The 22,817-nt window shown below is 42.2% G+C and overlaps 1 protein-coding gene across 3 annotated transcripts in view; it reads left to right on the top strand.

Moving 5' to 3' along the window:
* nova2 (NOVA alternative splicing regulator 2) overlaps nucleotides 1-17,702 on the top strand; it is a gene marked incomplete at its 5' end in the record, with an annotated part of 77,254 nt that extends 59,552 nt beyond the window's left edge. For all 3 annotated transcript variants that reach the window (XM_083984459.1, XM_083984457.1, XM_083984458.1), the window contains 2 exons: nucleotides 688-854; nucleotides 16,672-17,702. In XM_083984459.1, the coding sequence (XP_083840585.1) occupies nucleotides 688-854; nucleotides 16,672-17,694 (1,190 nt within the window). In that variant the 3' untranslated portion in view covers nucleotides 17,695-17,702. The remainder of the gene's footprint in view (nucleotides 1-687; nucleotides 855-16,671) is intronic.
* Nucleotides 17,703-22,817: the final 5,115 nt, after the last annotated feature.

Below are 22,817 nucleotides of genomic sequence, written 5' to 3'. Positions count from 1 at the left end.
CTTTAGCCAGGTTGTTTGGAGGTGATATAAATCTTCAAAATAAAGCTTTTAAAGCTTACGCACATGTTCAGCCCAGACCAAAGAAGCAGTTTGGAAATCATTGTGTCGTGTTTTATTTTTCATGTGACTGGGAGAATAATGTCAACGTCCTGGAAACAGACATAAACTGAATGTTTGTGAGAAGATGCAGTGGAAATGTGAACTCCCTACCTACTGAACCTAAATGGTTTTGTGCTGTCAAACTTCTTTTGCTTCATCTCTCACAGATATGCTTTGTGTTAAATTGTATCCACTCTGTTCCTGTTTTCTCAATATGTTTCAAGCAGTCCATTTTAATTATGTAATTACAAGTTTTTCCTCAATTTTCTGCTACAAACATCTTGTGCCACACACAAGATCCTGGCTCTTTGATTCAGTTTCTTGCTAATTCTTTGCAGCAGATATACTTTTTTCGGAGAGCAGTATGAAGTTTGAATGAAACAGAAAATTCAGAGTCTTTGTGCCAGAATTGGGACAGCATACCCAGCACAGCAATCAACCTTCACCTGCTCCACCCACCGCTTTAAGATCTTTATGAGAAAACCTGAATGAAACCAGCCCCTATTTGAATTAGCTCTTTGTATCTCCTGTTGGCCGTCAGTTTAAACTCACCATGACCTGTCTGTCTATGTGTGTGTGTTTGTCCAGGCACGACAGAGCGGGTGTGTCTGATCCAGGGGACAGTGGAGGCGCTGAACGGCGTCCATGACTTCATCGCTGAGAAGGTGAGGGAGATGCCTCAGAGCACCCAGAAGACAGAGCCCGTCAGCATCCTCCAGCCGCAGACCACCGTCAACCCAGACCGCGTCAAACAGGTCGGTCTCACTGTCGCTTCTGTTGTGCTCTGTTCTATTCCAGGAAACTCACATCAACTTCAGGCTATCCCTGCAATTATGTGTGTGTGTGTGTGTGTGTTTATCAGCATTGTCAGCGTGTGTGTGCCAGCTCGGCTGAAGGGCCGCGTTAGGAAGAGAGGGAGGGAAGTGTTTGCTTTTGGAACGACAAATGGTGTGTGTGTCTGTGGTCGAGTTGTGATTTTCTGTTTGAGTGAAGCTGAATGTAGAAGGAGAAAAAAAGGAAACTGTCAGGCAACCATACCGACATAAAACAGATGAGGGAGGGGGAGTGATATGGGGAAATGTTGGTAATGAGGTTAAAAAAAAACAACAGGGAGGCAAAAATGAAAAAGATAGAAAAACAGTGAAGGAGGGAAGACGAAAAAAGGAGTAGAGTGGAGGATAGAAATAGAGAGGGTGGGGGAAGATGAGATCCACTGAGACGTGATGCAATGAGTGAGGTGAGAACATACAAACTCCACGTGACATGAACTGCTAGCTGCTGCACAACGCACACACACATACAGTATCACACATATATATTACACATTGTCTGAACAAAGAAAACAGCACTTCAGCTTCCCCTCTGACCTCCTGTATATTCAATCTCTCTCTCTCTCTCTCTTTACTTGGACCAGCTGTTGGGAAGCTTGTGGCTAGAGGAAGAGTTGTTGTTACTGTCGCCTCCTAATTTGAAAGATGTTTATATGATGCTGTGTTATTGTAACAAAACACTCATTGACAGAGGCTCTTGCCATGAAATATTAAAGCACGGTCACATCTGCTATCGCTGCTCATGGACCATTTAAGCTTCTCCACGGTGACAACATTTTTATGCTCCTCAATGTCACAATATGCAGTGGCGTATTTTGGCCATAAGGTGGCTGAAGACAGCATTTCCACCACGGATGGCCTTCACTTTCCAAAAAACACGTTGTTGTTGTTGTTTTATTCTGTTGGCTCAAGGTGTCTGCACAAAAACAGGAACAAAGTAAAACAATAATTTGACTGTATTTTATTGAAACAGAAAACACTACAAGCATAGGCCTTTGTAGTAGAGAAAAAGAAGTGCATTGTCTAAAAAAAATTAATTTCTTTCTTTCAAAACATTCTGATTTTTATGTTGACCATATCTGTCAAAGAGTATCAGATTTCTATCAAGTCATTATATGACTGTTGGATTAGTATTAAACGATGCAGTTTCTATGAGTTTTTGGTCACTTTAATTCATAATTTAGTAGGTGCTAAACATGTGTTTTCATTATACATTATTGTACGTGCTTGTTGGACTTGAACCAAACCTATACGCTCCTAAACGTGGAACTGCAGTTAAAGTTATTTATGATGGAAAAACTGGAACATCACAATATTTTTTTTAAGTCTGTGTGTTGTTGTCTAAGTGCATCTGGATGGCTGTATTGAGGGAGAGAAATCCCCGGGAGGGGGTTGTGTGTTGTGATAATTCACATCACAGAGTTGAAGTCTCACTCAGCAAAGCCGTTTCACAAAGTGTGTGTTTGCAAAGAAGCTTCATGAAGCGCATTCTGCTGCTGATTGTACGACTGCATCTGATCGAGAACCAATAGCAGCTGTGTAATGAAGGACAATTAGTGCAGCCATTGATTATGATCCCAATCTGTTTAAGCCATTATCATAATTCTCTCTTCATGATCGCTCCCTATTGATTAGTCAGGTCTGGCATTGTTTCCATGTATTGACTATCCAGGCTTGCCAGACATGCATTCTAGCAGAGAAACACACACACACATTGAAAAGATATTACAGGAACTATAAGTACGGAAAAGAAATGTTCCAAATGAAAAACTGAAATGACGACATCTCCTGCAGAGCAACAAAATTACATTTTTTAAAAGAAGTTTCTTGTGTCTCCTCCACGTCTTTGAGCTCTGCTGTTGCGTTAGAGTTGCGTATGTTTTCCCCTGCTGCAATTTCTCATCCTCTGTCATGAGCAGAATTTGGGGGCGGAGGAAGGAAAGGAATGCTACGCCTTTATAGTTTTGAATAATTATAGTTACCAGACTTCTGTGCAAACACACACACACACATGCACACAATACTGTATGTACACACACACACAGTCCTCGGAGATAGAGGATTTTTTGCAGAGCACACAATTCTAAGGTGCTGTTATGAAGTGATTTTATGCATAATTAATCAGTGCTGGGTACACACACACACACGCACACACAGTTACTCACCCACACCCAGTCCTCAAGCCCACACACACACTGGCTGATGCAAATAGCAGTGTTGTTTGCACTTATGGTTTCTTGTTTTCTTGTATCTTGTTGTAAGTTTAATGCTACATTTCATGCAGCCATGAGTTTTGGTGCCGTTGCTCATGTTGGTGCGGAGGTCGGGCTCTCAGTCAGTGCTGCAGTTCATTCCAAAGGTACTAGATCTGTTTGAGGTCAGTCAAGTTTTTCCACACCAAACTCAGGTTGCAGTTGCCAGGCAACCACTGGAGACTGCTGAAAGTTATTGCAGCACTGCTGTACCCCATAAAACAGTGAACTATCATTTTCACACTTTAACACTGCTTCCCCGTGTCGAGCTGAGTGTGTGTCGTTGACAAAATGTAAAAGCATTTCTTCAGTACCAGCCTCAGTATGTCCCCGTCACCTGCTCCTCCTGCACACAGATAACATGTTTGCTGTGTTGTTGTTTTTTTTATTCAGTTTGCATCTTGAGCATCTGAGCACAGAGCTGACTGACAGCTGAGTAATGCTGTTTTGGACGAGGCGAGCAGCCGCAGGGAGACAAGCAGGCTAATAGCTGCTGATATTTAGACGCCTGTAATAGAGGGCGAATCCCCCTGTTGCTCTTTAGGCTATTTATACCACGTCAGAGAGGAGGCTAAATGGGTTTGTGCTGCATTTGACGACACATAGATACGCACATTCACACACACACACACAGAAAGAAACCCCCCACCACATAAAAATAACCTCTCCAGTCCAGACAGACACTAAATTTGAGGAAGACAAAACAGCAGCATAATGTAAAATTTTATATTAAAATAAGCTGAAACGTTTTTTAATAAGATGCAACAAGAATAGGAAGATCAGTAACAAATAAATATATTTCATGACTGAAAAGGAAAATTAGTTAACTGGTCTAAATTTAAAATACTTTGTTGTGTTTCTGTTTTACTGCATCATTGGTCCTGAAACTTTTTTCAGACCAAATAGAAATGAAAGAAATGGACCTCAGACCCATCTGATTTTATAAGAGAGTGTTTTAACCTATTAGGAAAAAAGTCACATACTCATTGTCTATTTATGATGGAAATAGAGATACAGTAAATGCTTCCATTTCTGGACCCCCAGGAACCTCCCAAATGACCCCATGTACAGCCAAAAGCGGTGCCTTTGTTTCAAAAACTATTTGGAGCACACACTGCCTCCAACTAACACATACAAACTCAGAGTGTAGGTCAGTGGATGACTAGTAATTTAAGACATCTTGGTCGACCCTCACAGGACTTTAAAAGCATGGTTGTAACTAAAACACCACAAACTCACTTTGATCTGAGGAATGGAGCTCATGACAACAGACACACACAGTCATGTGCTGACATACACACCATTGTACACATGTGTGCTTGTGAAAGATGTATTGGTGCCCAGTGCACTGCAGCCGTTGTCTACTATTTCTGGTTGTGGATAAAATATCTTCTTCTTGTCAAGAGTCCGGCTGTTGCAACATGTGGTTCTGGCATAACTGGTTAACCCCTGGGACCGAGGGAGTCAGAGCGGGAGAGAGGGGACACAGAGAGAAGAGATGAGTGAAAGGGGGTTGTGATGTTGGATCGAGATGCTGGATGGAAGAGGGTGAAACTGAAAAGCATGGAGGAAGATGACATGAAGATAGATAGATATATTGAGAGAGTGAGTGGGGGGGGGGGGGGGGGCAAACAAAGACCAGAATGAGAGTGGGGCCAGCTGAGTGGGTGACTGAAAGCTGGACGCAGATCTGAACTCTTGTTAGCCGACAGCTGCAGAGTGACAGAGAGCCTTGCTGGAAGAAGCAGCTGCTGATAGAAAGAAAAACAGAGCAGCAACAGCGACGACACCGACAGACAACACGCCGTGCGCGCTTCAAGGCCACGTGACGGGACAGCAGACCAGAGAAGAAGAAGATTTATGCTGAATGAATTCTTTCAGTGGCTCTGACATGACATGAAGAGATTTCATTGAATGATTTCAGGACTTTATTATTTAGTGTTTGTTTTTGTTTCCACCATCAACAGACTTCAAACTGCAGCATGCTCTAACATTACGCAGGAGAGTCTGGTTTAAATAGGTGAATGAATGAATGTTTATTTCGAACATAATTATAGTAAAAGAAATGAAAAATAACAATGTGATACACAAAGGAATTGTTCAAAAAGGAGTAGGATGACACACATGCTTATCAGGTCCTGCAGGAGCGGTGAGTGTTCTCAAAAACCTGACTGATGCAAAATGTAAACAAATTATTTGAGCACTAAAAGTCACATTTGGAGATGTATGTGCATGCAATACTTTACTTTTACTGATTGATAAACTATTACTTTTATTCCATAATGATGATACACCAACATAAAATATGGGTGATGCTGCATATACAGTATGTGAGTCAAAGCTGTAGGCCTACTTCTATTTATTGAATCTGTAAAAATACAAAACTCCAATATTCAGAATCAGTACATGAAATCTCAATAATTCCAATGTTTCCTGAAAGAACAGCTTGTTTTGGGGCATTTTACTTTAACTGAAAAGTTTCTCAGCCTATCACACTCAGCTGTGTTGTTTGCTATTGGACCCGCCCACCTCAGTTCCTCCCATCATAAACCCACCCAGGCTCCTTCATGTTACCTAAATGTTAATGTTTTCAAACTACTGACAAGAGGACAAGTAAAGACCCAAATTCTAACTGTTCCAAAAAAAAGTCTCTTTTCTCTATAAATTCAGCCTTTGAAGATAATCTCCCAGGCAGAATGTTGTGAGGCATCACCTCTTTACTGCAATCAATATAGTATTCATATGGACAGCGAAACGTGCCCTCTACACTGTTATTGTTGCATTATGGTTTGTGGAAGTGAGCTGCAGAGAGGAGGCTGGGTCCCCCATGAGATCAGCTGTAAATGGGCTGTGGTTTTGTTGTGGTATTATTCTGGGGCTATTTTTGGCCACGGCTGGCCCACACTTGCTTTTATTCAGACTGAAAAGTGCAGCAGGACTTTGGCGTTGTTCAGTTGTATGGCACACAGTGCAGAGAGGTTAACACACACATACAGTACAGGAGCATTCACACACATCCACCCCAGTGTTTTCCTTGTTGCTCCCTCTGACCTCTTCCTGCGGGAGAGAGAAGCCATTTCCTGTGACCTTTCACCTCCTGCATAAACACCTGTTTCCTTCTTCCTGTTATTGCCTCCCTACACAGGAAGCTAGCCATAAATGCCAGGAAAATGAGTCTGGCTCACGTTGTGTCAGATGATGAAGAGGTGGGAGTGTAAGACTCTGAGCTGAGTTGGCAAGATAGAAATAATTCAGCTTCAGCCAAACACTGAGTCAAACACACCAAGAGTGTGGAGAAGTTGTGTGTTGTTGTTGTTGCTGATCAATGAAGGGAGGAATAATGAACAGCTCTGATATTTAATAGCATTTTATTGAATCTGAGTCCTATCAAATCCTTTATCAAATCCATCTGCGTTCAGCTCTCAGCATCAGTGAGTGATTAAAGATAAATAACAAGAACTCAAAGATCAAGTTGCATAAAAGGAGATTATGACTACTGTAATAGACATGTCATCAGCTGACTTACACACCACAGAGCACTCATCAGTGGTCGTCTCGTGATAAAGAGACATCAGTGTTTTGTTTTTGCAGGTTGGTCCAGAAATGCATTAGCTACGGCTGCTATTAAGGAGAAAAGAGAGAGACTTTGCTAAATTCAATACGATATTCTTCTGCAACAGGATTTAGACAATCTTAACATCTTGCCAACCTGAATCAGAGCCAGATACATGAGAACATGTGTTGTCCCAGAGAAAACCATCTCACTTAAACCTGCTAAAACTTTTTTTTTTTTTTGGTAACTTGAGTGTAACAGAAACAACTCATGAGAGTTACGGTATTTGCACAGCATCATTCATTTTTTTTATTCCAATGTTTCTTCTCTTTTAGCTCTGGCCTCCACCAACTCCTAAGGGAAACATTTGGCTATGTCATTGCTAAATGCTCCACTGTGTTTACTCCATCTAACTCAAATCAAAACTCACTTGACAGCTGTGTTAAATGTAAAATCTTCAGATGAGTGCTTCGGGGAAACGTTGTATTCTGTTGTGATCAGGGTTTTCACTTGGTTGCTTTAAAACCTTTTTATGTAATGTTTTCTGTAGTTGTTCTTTTTTGTTTTTTTGGTCTCTGTCTCATTGCTGAGTCAGCAGATTAACACACACTCATGCACATGCGCCCACACACACACACACACACACACACACACACACACACACACACACACACACACACACACACACTGTCCCTCTTATCTGCTCCAAACAGTGATGATGGAGTATCTACAGTACATCATACTAACTCTCTCTCTCTCTTTCTCTGTTGAACAACCTGAATTCATGAAACCCACACACACAGAAATCAGCTTCATATGTGCCATACGGTTCACATCCTGCCTCCTCTTTTCTTTTCCCACTGTTGCCTGTGGGGGTCACATGAGATTTTTTTTTTTTTTTTAAAGGAAAGTGAAGAGGGAAAAAATGTAGCAGGTGTGATGTACATGGGGAGTGGCCTCAGCAGGAGAGAGGGAGGTTTAATGGAGTTTTTGACCTTTTCCCTCTGGGCTTCTGGACAGAGGAGATGACAGGAGAGGAGGTAAACACAAAGGAGGAAAGACAGAAGAGTCAGTTCATAGCACAAATAGATTTTGTGTTGTTTAATGTTTTTTGTTTTTTTTGCTGTTGTTATTTTTTAACTTTGTATTCTCCTTTCACACCCAATCTAAGAAGTTAATGTGTTGCTGTTTGAGCTTGTGACACAGCAGGTGATGTTTTTTAAAGGAGTTTTTTTTTCCTCTGCAAGGAAACTGTTGTCTGTTTCAGCTCACACAGCAGACTGAAAGTGTTGTGCTGTGTGGAGGAGGATAAAAAAATCATCAGGTACGATCTTCTAACGCGTCCAAGGGGGATTTGATTCATTATCGCACCAATCACTCCTCCCCCTCATGTCTCACGCATGTTAATGCTCGACACGACCTCCTACAAATTCCATCATTGAATATTCTCATTAGTGATTTACAGTCAGTATCACGAGGTAGGGAAGTTGATGTTTGTAGATTAGTTTTCCAGATCACCGTAATATGTCAGTTGACATTTTTACTATTTAACTGTGACCAAGATTCATTTCTAAACTTAGCCAGGAGGCTGAGACCAGACGTTATCCAGAGATATATTTCCAGCTGTGGCACAATGATGACACATGGCGTTTAATATTCGACCCCATGCCATAATAAATTTATCAAAGAAGAATTGTTTTATTATTATTTAATTGATCACGGAACTCATTTGTTTTCGTCTATTTATTCATGTTGATAGGGATAATAAATATGACATCATTTCAAAACAATGCAATGAAACCCATGTGTTGCACAAAGAGTTTATAGCAGTTGCGAATTTGCAACATCAGTCCCTAGTTTGGCTTTTACATGGAATTAAAACCCGTTGATATTACTTGTGTACTTTGATGCAGTTGTGAGTGCAGATCTTTTAGTTGTAATGAGGTGTCACTTTTACATAATAAGGGAACTGAATACTTCCTCCTCTACTGACAAAAACAGCTCATCACAGATTATCAGCAACTTCAACAACTGAAAACAAAAAGTAATTCCTCTTTGCACCCGTTGAGAATAATCTCGTAATAACTCATAAATCTGGGAAGAGGAAAAGAGAAAAGTGGAGGGTTATGAAGGATTAACGGGGCAGACATGAAGACAACCAGCAATAATTATCCTGCTGTTCAAACAGAAAAGTCTCCCGTCAACAAAGCACATCAGGTCCAAGTATATTCTACATGTGCTTGCTCCAGCACTTCACTGACGTTACAATACGTGATGTTTTCCTTACATTCAGCATCAAGTGGAAAGACTCTAGATTTATTATGCATCAAAATTCAGCTGGACATGTTTGGTATCTTTGGAAACTTCAGATTTTGTGGGTTTGAACGAGTTTTGGCTGCACAGCATGGATGTGATGATGGAACCAGAGGAGGCTTTAACCAGTTAAAGGAAACCAAAACAACTTATGGCCTGGACTGATATTTACAAAAACATTTTCATGCATCACACATCATACTTTTCCAGCCAGTATTTTAAAATGACTTTAATTATATGGCTTTACATGCTCATCAGTATGACAAATCATGTACAACTTTATGCTATGTGTATGTGCAAATTTCTACAAGTTCATAATGACAATTCTGAACTCACTTAAAGGATAAATTGCAACCTATAGGTATGTAAAGTGTGTCTACAGGTATGTGTGCACATTATATATATTACAAATGCAAGTGAGTGTTTATTAGATTATATTGTTTTTTTTTTGTCATTGTCATTGTACAGAACATACAACAAAATATCAAGAACATGCTTGAATAAAAACAATCCAGAAAAGATAATAAAAGTTACAAATAGATAAATTGTACCACACACCGCAACATACTCTCATATCCAATGTTCACAGTTAAGGAAATGGGTTGAGAGGTCCACATAGCCTGTGGTGGGCTTAAAGTGCTATTCAGTGTAAAGTGCAAGTGTAAGTGCTTCATAGTGGTTATTGCACAATAATGATATGTTGTCTTTGGTGGGTACGCTTTCAGATAAGAGTTCAGTGTGGTAATGGCTTTAAGAAAGAAGCTATTCATGAACCTTTGTGGTGTGTGATTTGATGGACCTGGAACTTTTTCTGGAGGGCATCTGTTCAAACAGGTGATGGACAGGACGGGATGGATCCCTAAGGATGCTGCGTGTCTTTTGAAGGCAATGGGAGGTGAAGATGTCATCCAGGGCGAGTAGCTGTTGATTTATGATCTTTCGTTCAGTCTTTCACATTGTCATGTTTTATTACTCCAGTCATAATTTTCAAAGCTTTTAAATCACTTTAAAAAAGTGGCTAACTGAGATTACAGAGGTTGTACAGAGGCCTATATGAATACATCATTCCTGGTTATGGAGTCAGGAAAAGACGTTACATCTTTGTCTGTGTACTGTACAGGTTAAAACCTGTGGTATAAGTACTACATCACATAAGCATGTATGGATATGTTTGTGTGGTTGTTGGTGTCTAGGTAGTATAGTCTTTGGTGGCCGAGTTAACACCATGTTCAGGCTATCTTCATATGGTCCGGGTTCTGCCATCCCGTTTATTTTTAACCTGCAGGGGGGGTTTCTGTGCTCCTGGATGAGCCAGAGAATGAAAGCTGAAAGACGGCAAGAGGGATGGAAAAAGAGGGATGACAGATCGAGACAGACAGGGTGATGAGGGAGAGGCAAAGAGAGCGAGCGAGGTAGAGGCAGAGTGGAAGGGAGAGAGAGCGAGGCGACTAAGCCTGTGGATCAGGAGGAGGAAGATTAAGCTGAAGTCCCCTGCTTAAGACTTCAAAGTTCAAATGCCAGCAGCTTCAACAGTTGTCCACTGTCCTCCAATGGCACTGTGTGTACATGTTTGTGTGTGTGCTTGTGTGTTCATGCATGCTTATGTGCATATGTGAATATGTATGTGAGAAAAAAATGTGTATCGTTGGGTGCCTCCATCTGATTTTCTGTACCTCTTTGCCTGTGAAAGTGACAATGTGACTCCCTGTCGGTCTTTGTATGTGTGTGTGCGTGTGTGTTTGTTTGTTTGTCTGGCCTTCAATAAAAACACTGAGAGAGAGCCTGTGACCTGGATGGAACGCAACACAAGTTTGGATGAGAGATCGACTCATCATTACATCACTGTGACAGATCGGACATAGTGAGAGGTGGAAGAAGAAAGGAATGAACGAATGGAAAGACTGAGTGATGAAGGAGGGATGAAGGGCAGGGGCAAGGGAGGGAAATATTGGACAGAACAAGCAGGAAAGAGAAGAGAAGGTTATAAAATTATTCCTAATTTACAGGTGCGGAGCAGGATACAAATAAAGGATTAATTATCAGATGTGATGCTTTGGAAGCAAGACTGGACCATGAATGGTCAAATCCTGATTTTCTGATTAAATCATGAATGTCAACATGCATTTTAAAGGCTTCTGTGTATAGAGTTAAACTAAATGAAGAAATCTAAAAATCAAAATCTCTAAGTCTTTTTCTCTGGTAGGCAAACATGTGAATTATTTAGTAAAAACCTTTCAGATTCATATGCAGCTTAACTGTACTCACAGATTTCTTTGTGATTCTTTGAGATGAGATGACGAAGTCTCAAATGAAAACAGTCTGGTTTAAACCCCCCTAAAGTTTCTGTTTTTGTGCATCAGCTCATGCAGGCTGAATCGGCTCCAACCTCTCAGGAGGTTTTGGAGAAAACATTTTTATTTTTGCTGTAAAAGTGAAACATATTTGGTCATTATCTATTCAACAAATGCTGCTTATTACATAAAGGCTCTGTAACTTAAATATGTTGAGCTTAGTCTCGATGAAAAAATCTTTCTCTGTCAGATTTTGTTTTTGTTAAATCAGAATACGAACAGACAGGACAGAGAACAGCTAAGTTGAGTGTCAATACATATGAATGTCAAGATTAAACCCGAACATACTATTACATTTACACTTTGCTTAAATTAGACTCTATTCTCTCTATCGATTTCGGTGCCTTGATGACCTCAGGACTATGTTAGCTCACTTACTTGTGTATGCAAAACACACATGCACACAAACACAAGAACAGACTTGCTTGCTTTGAAGAGGAAAAGCATTTGCCCTCTCGGCCTAAGTCTGTCTGCTTCAAATCAACACGGAGACTCCACACCAACTATGTGGAGCAACTCTCCTCAGTCTGCTTGATGCCCGTGGAACATTTTCTCTTTAACTTTCTCGTACAGATTATGAGGACCATCGGCAGCGTGGTCTTTTACATTTTGAAAAATTCATTGTACAGATCAGACCAGTTAAATGCTGATCAGGGCTCCTGTAAAATAAATCTGATACCCACTGACAACATGCTGATTAAACCTTGTCCTCAATGACCTAGCTGCTGAGTCTGAGAAATCACTCAACATCTAATTTCTAATAGAAAATAAATAAAACACTGTTGATTCAAATATATAAGCTGTTATGAACTCGACAGTTTTGGCCTTCATAAAGCACCACCAGTCAAAGTCTGAACTGGTTCCAAGTTGTTCCTGAATCAAATCACCCCTCTCTGCTGTTGACATTGATTTGGGCTTATCTGCTAAGCCGGCATCCCTGCTGAAGTCAACACTTCCCATCCTTGCTCCTTCACACTCTTTGCCCGTATTCATGAACAGGAGATTGGCTTTGACCTAAGACCTCAGCCCAGCAGCTGCAGCAACAGGACGCTATAGTCAGCAGCTGGACAGATGCCAAAACCTCCTCTCCTCTCCTCTCCTCTCCTCTCCTCTCCTCTCCTCTTCTCTTCTCTCCTCTCCTTGAGAGATGATGGACTGTAGAAAACAAAAAAACTCCAAAAACCAGAACAGCAGAGGGGGGAGAAACACAACATGAAAGAGCAGAGCGATTGCCTGCATACTGCCAACTGTCACATAATCTTCTTCTTTGTGGCAGCTCTGCAGAAAGGTGCTGGAAGCAGAGGATTGTGGGAAGGTATAGTGCGAGGCTGAGTCGGCCATTAGAGTGAACTGAACCAACACTGTCAGCTAAATGAAGCCAGGATGGAGATGATGATTTCACATTAAAAATGCCCTTCAGATTGGGCATTGGTTATGTGTGTGCGTGTGTGTGCCTGTGTTTGAGTGTGTGTGTGTTTGACCTTGTAGGAAGAGGTTTAGTTTTATTGAGCAGAGAAAATAGAGAGGAATATAAGATTGAAATGCGCCGGAAGATTGCAGTGGAAAAACGGCATGATGCTCTGGGTGAGGAGAGACACACACAGAGTGCGTAGATTTAAAAAGCTAAATATAGAATGAAAGGTCTAAACTCTACAAACGTGCAAATATGAGATGGAAGGGGAGAAAAGCGATAATATGGAAAGAGAGAAACGTGAGGAAAGAAAGCAGAGCAGGCGGCGGAGGAGGAGGAGTGGAGGCGAGCAGAGAACATCATTAGCAGAGAATCAGTTGGATATGAAGATGGTAGATGTGATCATTAGCGCCAGGAGGGATCAGACATCGCTGTACGCCACTGTTTATCCTCCCACTTCTACACCAACACTCTGCGTGTGTATGTGTATGAGAGAGAGAGAGAGAGAGAGAGAGAGAGAGAGAGAGAGAGAGAGAGAGAGAGAGAGAGAGAGAGAGAGAGAGAGAGAGAGAGAGAGAGAGAGAGAGAATGTTTTAGTGCAGAGTGCAGAGGATGAAAGGGCTCATGGGTAAAATCTTTTCGTCTCCCTCCCTCGCTCTCTCGCTTGTCACTTACTTCTTTTATCCCTTGTCTCCATTTTTACCCCCCACCGCCCGCTCATCTCCCCGCCGCAAAAACAACCCCTCTAAAAACGCTGCCACTCGAACAAAAATGTGCTGGAACATTTTCCAATGCTAAATTAGACTTCCAAATGAAATTTAAGGCAGCAACGAGCATTAAGGAGAGATATTTCTGTTGGCAAACAGTTTCAAACCTTTTACAGCTCAAACTGACGCCGTGCTGTATAATCACAGACAGCAAATCAAGGTGAAAAGAGGAATCGCTCTATAAATGTTTCCATCTGTTGGTAGTTCACATTTAGAAAATAAAATGCTCATCAAAACAAGTCATCAATGATCGTCTGGCAGCCTGGAGTGTGGAGTAGAAAGGATGTGGAGGTTACAGTTGTTACTTTACTGTAAAAGTGTGCAGATTTAAATTTAAATTTGACTGCATACGATAATACAATAACGAATATAATCTGATATATCAATAGAAAATATCCCAGATTGTGGCCTAAGAGCTTTCTGGCATCAAAGGTAAGTTGAGGAAGGAGCTCCACAGAAGATGAAATGGTGCAGTAAGGACAGTGTTCGCACTCTGTTAGCACTTTGCTCCTGTCATTAATGGACACAGGCCTGCAGATTGAAGCAGAGCCTCTGATAGCAGCAGGACATAAACAGGCATGTTGAAGCAGCCTGGCTGTGTACGTGCTTCACACTAACAACCCACCAATCAATACACATGGACTACAAACTTCCACTTGTTCTGAAAGCCAAGACAAATAAACAAAAGGAAAAAAAAGAACCTCACACCTGTTAATCCGACAAAGAGACACAGAGGCTGCTCACAAACAAACACTCACAGGGGAAAGATAATTCTCTAATATTCAACTTGAAGCAGCGAGGAGTGAATATGTGACGCTGTCTGCAGGTTTGAAGTTGCCCGCATTATCGGCTCCCACCTAATTTTCTATTTCTATGTAAATTCATCTTCCGCCTCACAGAAAGCTACGGTGCAGAGAGCAAGCTGTGCAGCATGGCAACAAACCACTGCATCAAGGCCGCCACTGCGCAGATGATGTTTGGCTTAAAACTCCAGCAAAGAGAAAGAGGGGTGGGAGGGGAGGGGGTGCGGTAAAGCCAGGAAGGTAATTGGAATAGCCTTGGCGTTTTTCTATTGTGAGCTGAATTGATCCCTCTCACTTTGGATTTTCTCTTTCGTTTTTTCCTCCTTTTCTCAGACAGAAAACAAAAAAAACGGTGCATCAGTGCTTCTGTTCTCTCAGTTTGTTAAATCGATCACTCCCTCCCTCCCACCCTGTCTTTCTCTTTCAGTTTACCATCCTCTTTTCTTTATCAAGGCCAAGTCTTTTTTATCTGTTCAGTCCTCCCTCCTCCTCTCTCTCCAGCCCACATTCTATCTTTCTGCTCTCACTATGAATATTTGCCGTTCAGGCAGACGGCAGATAGCTGTGGAAGCTTTGTCCAGAGTTGCTCTGCAGAGGGAATAATCAATGCTTAGAGGAGAAAGCGTGGCACCGGTGCACACACACATTCATTTTCCAGGCGGTTAATGTGCAGCAGAAGTCGGTAATATCTCCTGAAGGTGTCCTTGTTTATGAAAGACAAAATTGCAGAAACAATTTCTATCATTTAATTTGCACTGAAGAGCAAAGTGACAGATTTTTGTTTCAACAAGTTGCAACAAAAGTTTTGTCGCTGAATTGTCTTAGATGTTCTTCTGGTTTGTTTCTACTCAGCAAAGTGAGGTCAGTGCTGCAGCAGAGCGTTGCATCACTCACTGCCTATGTCAACAGAGAAGCAGTGAACCAGCACACAGCAGGTTCACTCAGACCTCAGACCAGACCTGCAGACATCAAATGCTGCTTGTATGTTATCTGATGGAGAAGGGAAATAGGAGGGTTCAACCCCAGAGGCCCGTTGAAGCCAAAAAGAAAACTGCAGTTCCTTGGATTTCTGGTTTTGTGCACACAGCGATAATTTGACAATGAGCGCTCTGCCTTGTTAATAAATCATACAAATCATACTAATCATCAAAACAAACTCAGACTGTTTGTTATCACTCAGTGCACAAGTTAAATGTAAAGTTGAGTTGTTATTTCATCCACAGTAATTTTTAGACTATGTCATATTAAATAAGAACATGTGTATAAATTATCATTAGTTGCACGTCAGTTGTACAATGTTAGAATATCATTGGAAATTAAAATGGAGGGAAGCAGTATGTAGCCTAGCTGTGCCTATTATAGGATATATAGTATCAAAACGATAATTCACCATTTGTACATGAAAATATGTGGAGTGAAATATACTGTGTTACTTTGGACATGGAGTGTGTGCGTGTGTGTGTCAATGCCTCACTCCCTTTCACTACCATTTGAATGCTGAAGTTGTGTTTCCATGGCAACGCTGACCCCTGAGATTCAATGTTATTTTTTCACACAAATAGCCTCTTTAGAATTCCTCCCTCTCTCTCTCTCTCCCTCTCTCATCCATCCTTGCCTCCCACTCTGTTTACCTTGCTCTACCTCTTTGTCTCCTGTTCTCTCACCTACTCACACTTCATCTCTTTCTCCTCTATTCTCCCTGTGTTATGTGGCAAAGAAACAAAAAGAAAACGTCTTTATTCGTTATGTGCTCAGGTGGTGGGCGTTGAAGTTTGTGTCTGTCTCTGGTCTTTCTCTACAAGTCGTCATTACACTGCTCACGCTCACACACACACACACACACACACACACACACACACACAGCACATTATAAACTCTCTCCTTCTCACTTTCTCTGTATTCAAACATAATTCAGACCTTCTCTCTCTGAATCTTTTGCTCTTTGTCCCTTTTCCCTGTCAGGGACACACAGTTCCTGACAGAGTCTCTTTCATGGCTTACCTTGTCATTAAAGTCACTGTTTGATCTAAAGGACTGCACCATTTTACCATTTATGTTTTGACATAACTTTGACTGAAAAATGTTTGTCCATCAACAAGCACATCACATTGTTCAAAATATTGTCATTGCACTGCATATTTTTAGTTCATGAGGAGTGACACATCTCTTATTTGTATTTTGATGTTCAAAGGCATAATTGTTATGATTTTGATAAAACATATCACAGATCCATAACTTTTATTTCTTATTTCCTCTTTTTCTTCACCCACTCCCCCACCCCCCTCTCACCAGGCCAAGCTGATTGTCCCCAACAGCACGGCGGGGTTGATCATCGGTAAAGGTGGAGCGACAGTCAAGGCAGTGATGGAGCAGTCCGGGGCCTGGGTCCAGCTGTCCCAAAAGCCAGAGGGCATCAACCTGCAGGAGCGCGTTGTCACCATCAGTGGGGAGCCCGAGCAGAACCGCAAAGCTGTGGAGATCATCGTCCAGAAGATCCAGGAGGACCCACAGAGCTCCTCCTGCCTCAACATCTCCTATTCCAATATCACAGGGCCCGTCGCCAACTCCAACCCCACCGGCTCCCCGTACGCCAACTCGACCGAGGTCATGCCAGCTGCTGCAGCTGCTGCGGCAGCCACAGCCTCGTCTCTGCTTGGCCAGGCTGGCCTGGCAAGTGTCGGGGCCTTCCCAACCACCATGTCCAGCCTCTCAGGCAATGACCTGCTGGCTATCACCTCCGCCCTCAACACTCTGGCCAGCTATGGCTACAACACCAACTCCCTCGGCCTGGGGCTAAACCCCGCTGCAGCCTCAGGCGTGTTAGCCGCTGTAGCAGCTAATGCTAACCCAGCGGCCGCTGCCGCAGCTAATTTGTTAGCATCCTACGCCAGCGATGCATCCACCAGCGCAGGTCACCCGGCAGCCGGTCTTGGAGGGTTCTCGCTGGGATCCCTGGCTGCTGCCACAGGGGCCACCAACGGCTACTTAAGTGCTGCATCACCACTCGTGGCATCGTCTCTACTGGCCACGGAGAAGCTAGCAGAAGGAGCAAAGGAAGTGGTTGAGATCGCCGTGCCAGAAAACCTAGTGGGAGCCATCTTGGGGAAAGGAGGGAAGACGCTAGTGGAGTACCAGGAGCTGACCGGTGCCAGGATCCAGATCTCCAAGAAAGGCGAGTTCATCCCTGGAACTCGGAACAGGAAGGTGACCATCACAGGTTCCCAGGCCGCCACGCAGGCTGCACAGTACCTGATCAGCCAGCGAATCACCTACGAGCAGGGGGTACGCGCCACCAACCCACAGAAAGTGGGCTAAACCTGACAGCCAATAAGAAACGAGGAGGAAAAGAGGAAAAAAGAGTGGGGGCTTGGGGGAGGAGTATAAAAAAGTGAGAGTGTGAATGGAAAAAGGAGAGGAGAGCAAGAATGTCGGAAGGAATCGTCCGCGCTGTTTTCTTCTGCGTGTTTTCAGTATTCTCTATTAAAAAAAAAGTTTTTGACGCGAAGCAAAAATGTGCTGAGAAGAAGAGGAGGGAGTAGGAGCGAGTTATCACGCTGAAAAACCAAGAAAAAAATGTGTAAAATGTAAATAAGGTTTTATTACTTAACGTCTTGACCTTTCGGGATTTTTTATTGTTTTGTTTTATTGTTTTTCGTTTTGTTTTGTTTCGTTTAGTAAATTAAGCTGTCTGTTTGTTCGTTTGTGTATTATGTGGACAAAGCTGAATGCCATGTAGACAGGCCGACTGCCTGAGAGGCTACAGGAAGTGGGGGGATGGAGGGAAGGGCAGGGGCATGGAAAGGGGGAGGGTTGGCATTTTACAGGGTACAGCCCTCCAACCCCCCAACCCAAAATCCCTTTTGGAAACAACCCTTACCCTTCCCTCCCCCTGCAGCCCACACTCGTCACCCTCCCGTAGGGTTTTTGTTTTTCTTCTAGTTTTGATTTGCCCCAAAGCCCCTTTCCCCCCTCTCCCCCCCCCCCCTGAGCCCCTCTCACTACTTGTCCCTGTGCCCTGCCCCTTCCCCCCTTTTATAGGGGTTTTATAATGAGCAAGACTGCAAACTTCAGCCTGGTGTGTGAGGGAAGAAACGTCTTTGACTCTCCCCCAAACACTTTTTATTCTCTCCCACTCTGTAACCCTGCCTGTGATTTTACCTCCCTCCTTCTCCCCCATTTTCTGGGATATGAAGGAAAGGTGACGTGAAACGGGGGGTGGGGGTGGGGGTGTTTGAGGAAGGAAATCAGCTGGGAGTTTCTTCACTTGCACACCCTCCCTGTACACCCTGTGATGTATCCCACAAGCAGTGCAGCGCCGCCGGGGTGTTACGGCATGTAGCACCCCCTCCCACCCCATACGCGGCTCGAGTGTTTGAGATAGAATGCCGAGGTGCACGCTGATGACCTCACGTAGTGCGAAAGCTAGAAACAACAAGAGTGATACTGTGCAAGCTGCGGCAAACACACAGGATCTATGGCATTTTTTGCAGTCTGCTGTGGCCATTCAGTTAATGATATTGTCATGATTATTACAATAGGAATCATCACCATCGTCATTATTTATTAATGAGTTCACCCATATAAAGCTCAGTTGTTTCTTTTTTTCAAATCTGTGAATTCAGGTTGACATGAATGTAAATGAGACTATTTTTGATTTGAATCTTTTTGTTTTAATTTAAATGGATTGAAGATGAATAGTAATGTCACATAGTGTAATATATGTCTTATTTAAGTCCAGTAAGAAAGCCGCCCCAGGCATTAAGATGATAACAGTGAAGGATCACTTTATATATCCAGTCAAAGAGCAGAACAGGGAACACAGACGCACGCACACACGCACACACACACACACACTAAAACAACAACACTATGATGCCATATTTGGTGCTAGAAAAGGGAATTCACCATATCTATGATGCAGACTGCAGTGAGACCTCTAAATTAGCAGGAATCTGTAAACCACTCACACCACAGGCTGCAGTGCAGCGTTTCAGCAGCTATATTACCCTTAAAATTCCTGGTTGTCATGCTCGGCTATCATAGCTCCAAAACATCCTCGCTCTCCAACGTCTGTAGTAAAATACCAGTTACAGTTTGCCTACAATGTAAGATTGTAACTGAAATGAATAATTGAGTTGACCTGAGACTAATTCTCAAATGAACTACTGCTGCTGCTCAGCCTGTGGTCTTCCAAACCCTGTAGTTGAACCTGAACCACAGACTTAGATCAAGCAAGAGCACTTAAGACTCACTATGTACTACTGAGTAATGCAAACATGGAGTAAGAGGATACACTGAAACATGACAAGGGAAACGTCGTCCGTCTGGGATCCGCTGCTGAATCTGCGAGCCTTGCTTGTAGATTTGCTATTGTAAGGCAGCATGGAAATCAGTATAAGTGATTAATAGTCTCACTGATCTTTGCCCTTATCAAGGAACCGTTCCACTGCTGATGAGGTAAAGGGCAGAGAGAGATTTTCAACATATGTCCAGCGAGCTTGTTGAGCTTGTTTCTGCCTCTGGCAAACTGCAGGTCTCCCATGGCAACAGGTTTTCTGCCCACTTAAGACCCAGGAGGCTGCTGAAGATGCTGTTGTTTCTTTTGTTGTTAATTTCTTGTGTAATTATTATTATTTTTACTTTTTTTCTTCTTTTTTTTTTTTTTTACAAATCGGAGTACACTGAATTTTTTTTTTTTGTCTTAATGCACTGTGAAACGAGGGAGCAGTTCCCTCGGCCTATGAGGTCAGGGATGTGTGCTGTAGATGGCATCGTGATTGGATGGTTTTTTGTATGGCAGGGAAAAAAAACACATATATGAAATATATGTAGAATGCATATGAAGAACTTCATCAGAAATGCACGTCATATCTGAATACTGAAGGAGGAGAAAGGGACTAGGTCGATGAAGAGGATCAATCAATTGAGGTCAAGAGTTGAGATCTATTAGATTCTACTTAGCTGTTGTCTTGGAGAAGTGTTTTGTAATTAGAGGGCGGGATGTTGGGGGAGCGTTAGGTGTCTGGTAGCAGATTAAAGAGACTGGAACAAATTCTAAATTCACTTTTCTATTGCAGCTGTGTCTTTTCCATAAACAATTGAAATTGATACTGCACATCCAATGGGCAAATCCCTGGACAGATATTTAAGTCCAACAGGAGTTGAAGTGTGACGGAATGTAAAATGCCAAAAAAAAAGAAAAAAAAAAGGAGGGGGTGTATTTGATTTATTGACCTAAACAGCCTGGTGAGGGGAGGGAACACCTCTATGATACTTTTGATTCCTTTCTAAACCAATCCGACTCAAAAATCCTCCACTGTGCTATCGAATGTGTCTCTGTTGGAGCGCCAGTGAGGGTTTATCTCCACAGCTTGGTAAGGAGGCTTCTTTACTCCCATCTAACACCATCCACACTCTCCTCACCCTCCCTCACACCCGTCCTCAGTCCTCCAGTGCACTCCCATCCTGACACTCCCTCTCCTCCTACCACATCGCTCCATGGGTGACTATGTCTGGTGTTACGATCAATGCATGTCTGCTGCTTGCCCTGACAAACACCACAGTTCGAGTCTCTCTTCTCTTTGCCTCCTTGGGCAGCTGAGGCTCGGAGACACCCTGATGCACCAACATCAGAAAACAAACACACCTGCAGAGGAAGTCATAGTTGAGGCTGGCAGGGCACAGTGCACAAACATTCTTCTGTGTAGTTTGGATCAGTGCGTTTTATTTTGTGACACTGAATTGAAACATTGTTAATTTGGAAAACCTTGCTGCACAAACTTAAAACATACACATATCGCGAGGGAATATTTTGTCATCAGTGGGGTTTGACTTGACTTTGGTTTGATGTTTTGTGGCAAAAACCTAACCCTTTAACAGTTTCTGTATCCTGGGGGATACAGACATTTGGCAGGCTGTGGGGGGGAGGGGCATTAAATATTTGAACTTAATATCATGAGAAAGTCTTAAGGGGGGATGGGTCAAGTACCCAGGTCATGTGACTTTATGGCAGCATTCAAAACTAAATTGATACTTTTATGTCAAACTCCAAAATGGCCACCTACGTGGACAGAGACACTGGACATAAGTAAAGTGTTTTGGTTTTTCTTGTTAATTACATTATGGGGGGATTTGTTTTTGAAATTATTGCTCTTTAAGGATAATTTTAAGTATTCTTGTTGAAAAATAATGAATACAATTAACACAACTTTGATAAACGGGCATTGAATGTCTGTATCCTGGGGGATACGTTGTCCAGACAGGGGTATATAAACTGGCATAATCACTCTCAGATATACTTATGTTTGGAAGCCTAAACTCTACAGATAATCAATAATAAAAAGGTGTTAAAGGTTGAAAATGGAATATTACTAGAATACCACCATCTATTGATCAAGACAGGCAACAAATAATTAGAAAAGGGAGCGAACGACAGTAAAAGAGGGAGGATGTTCAGGTAATAATTAGAGTAGTATAGTGAATTCTTATGTAAAAGATCAAGTGATAGATACAGCATCTGTCTGCAACAAAACATGATGTGTTGTGGAGCGGTGTTTAGCTCAGTGTTGAGGCTATAGTCCTAATTGCAGGCGACCCCGGTTTGAATCCCGCGCCAAGTGGTCCTATCCTCCACACATACACTCGCACACACATAGAGCCACAAAGAGTGGCTAATTAATTGCTTATAATATGTTTTAAAAGTTCATAAATGAAATATTTGATAAATTGGTAAATGGCAAATTTATACCCTAAACGGGCAATGTATCTTGGGAGATACAAACTCTAAAATGAAAAATAAAGGTCATATTTTGAAAAAAATCATAAAATTGTGTTATTCTACCCTAGAAACATTAGAAAATAACATGTTTTTATTTTTCCAAAATTTTTATATATGCTTGCCCATTTAAGGGTTAAGACCGTGTGAAGGTGGTATGCTTTTGTTCCACTGTACAACTGTACTGTGCTGTATGCATTTAGTGAGTGATTTCCCATTCTGTTCAGTGCATGTTATGTCAGGTCCGGGCTTGATTTATCATTTATTCAGCAAAAATGGCAAAGAAATTGCTACTCAGAGGATTTGCTGTTTTCGACTGAATATGTTTACGTAGGCTTCAGACTGTTGGTCAGACAAAACAAGCTATTTGCAGACTGTTCTGGGAACTTGTGACGTGCATTATTTACCTTTCATTCACTTTAACAGCATTACGAATACTGAATTGAGAGATAATATCAACCTTTGTTGTGTAGATGTGTGCGTGCAAAGCCAGAAGGTGCTGATTCTTTAGCATCACTTGAGGTTTAGTCTGTTGTCCAAGGTTCACTGCTGAAATACACCGGATGCAGCACAGTACATTTACAGTGGAAAAACGGCATTGCAGTTCCTGATAGGTGTCAGTTGATTTAAGGAATACAGGACAGATTTATTTTTCATCTCATTA

The sequence above is a fragment of the Trachurus trachurus genome (assembly GCF_905171665.1).
Source record: "Trachurus trachurus genome assembly, chromosome: 13".
Taxonomy (NCBI): Eukaryota; Metazoa; Chordata; class Actinopteri; order Carangiformes; family Carangidae; genus Trachurus; species Trachurus trachurus.
The sequence above is the reverse complement of the archived record's forward strand: the minus strand, read 5'-3'. Positions and strand labels throughout refer to the sequence as shown.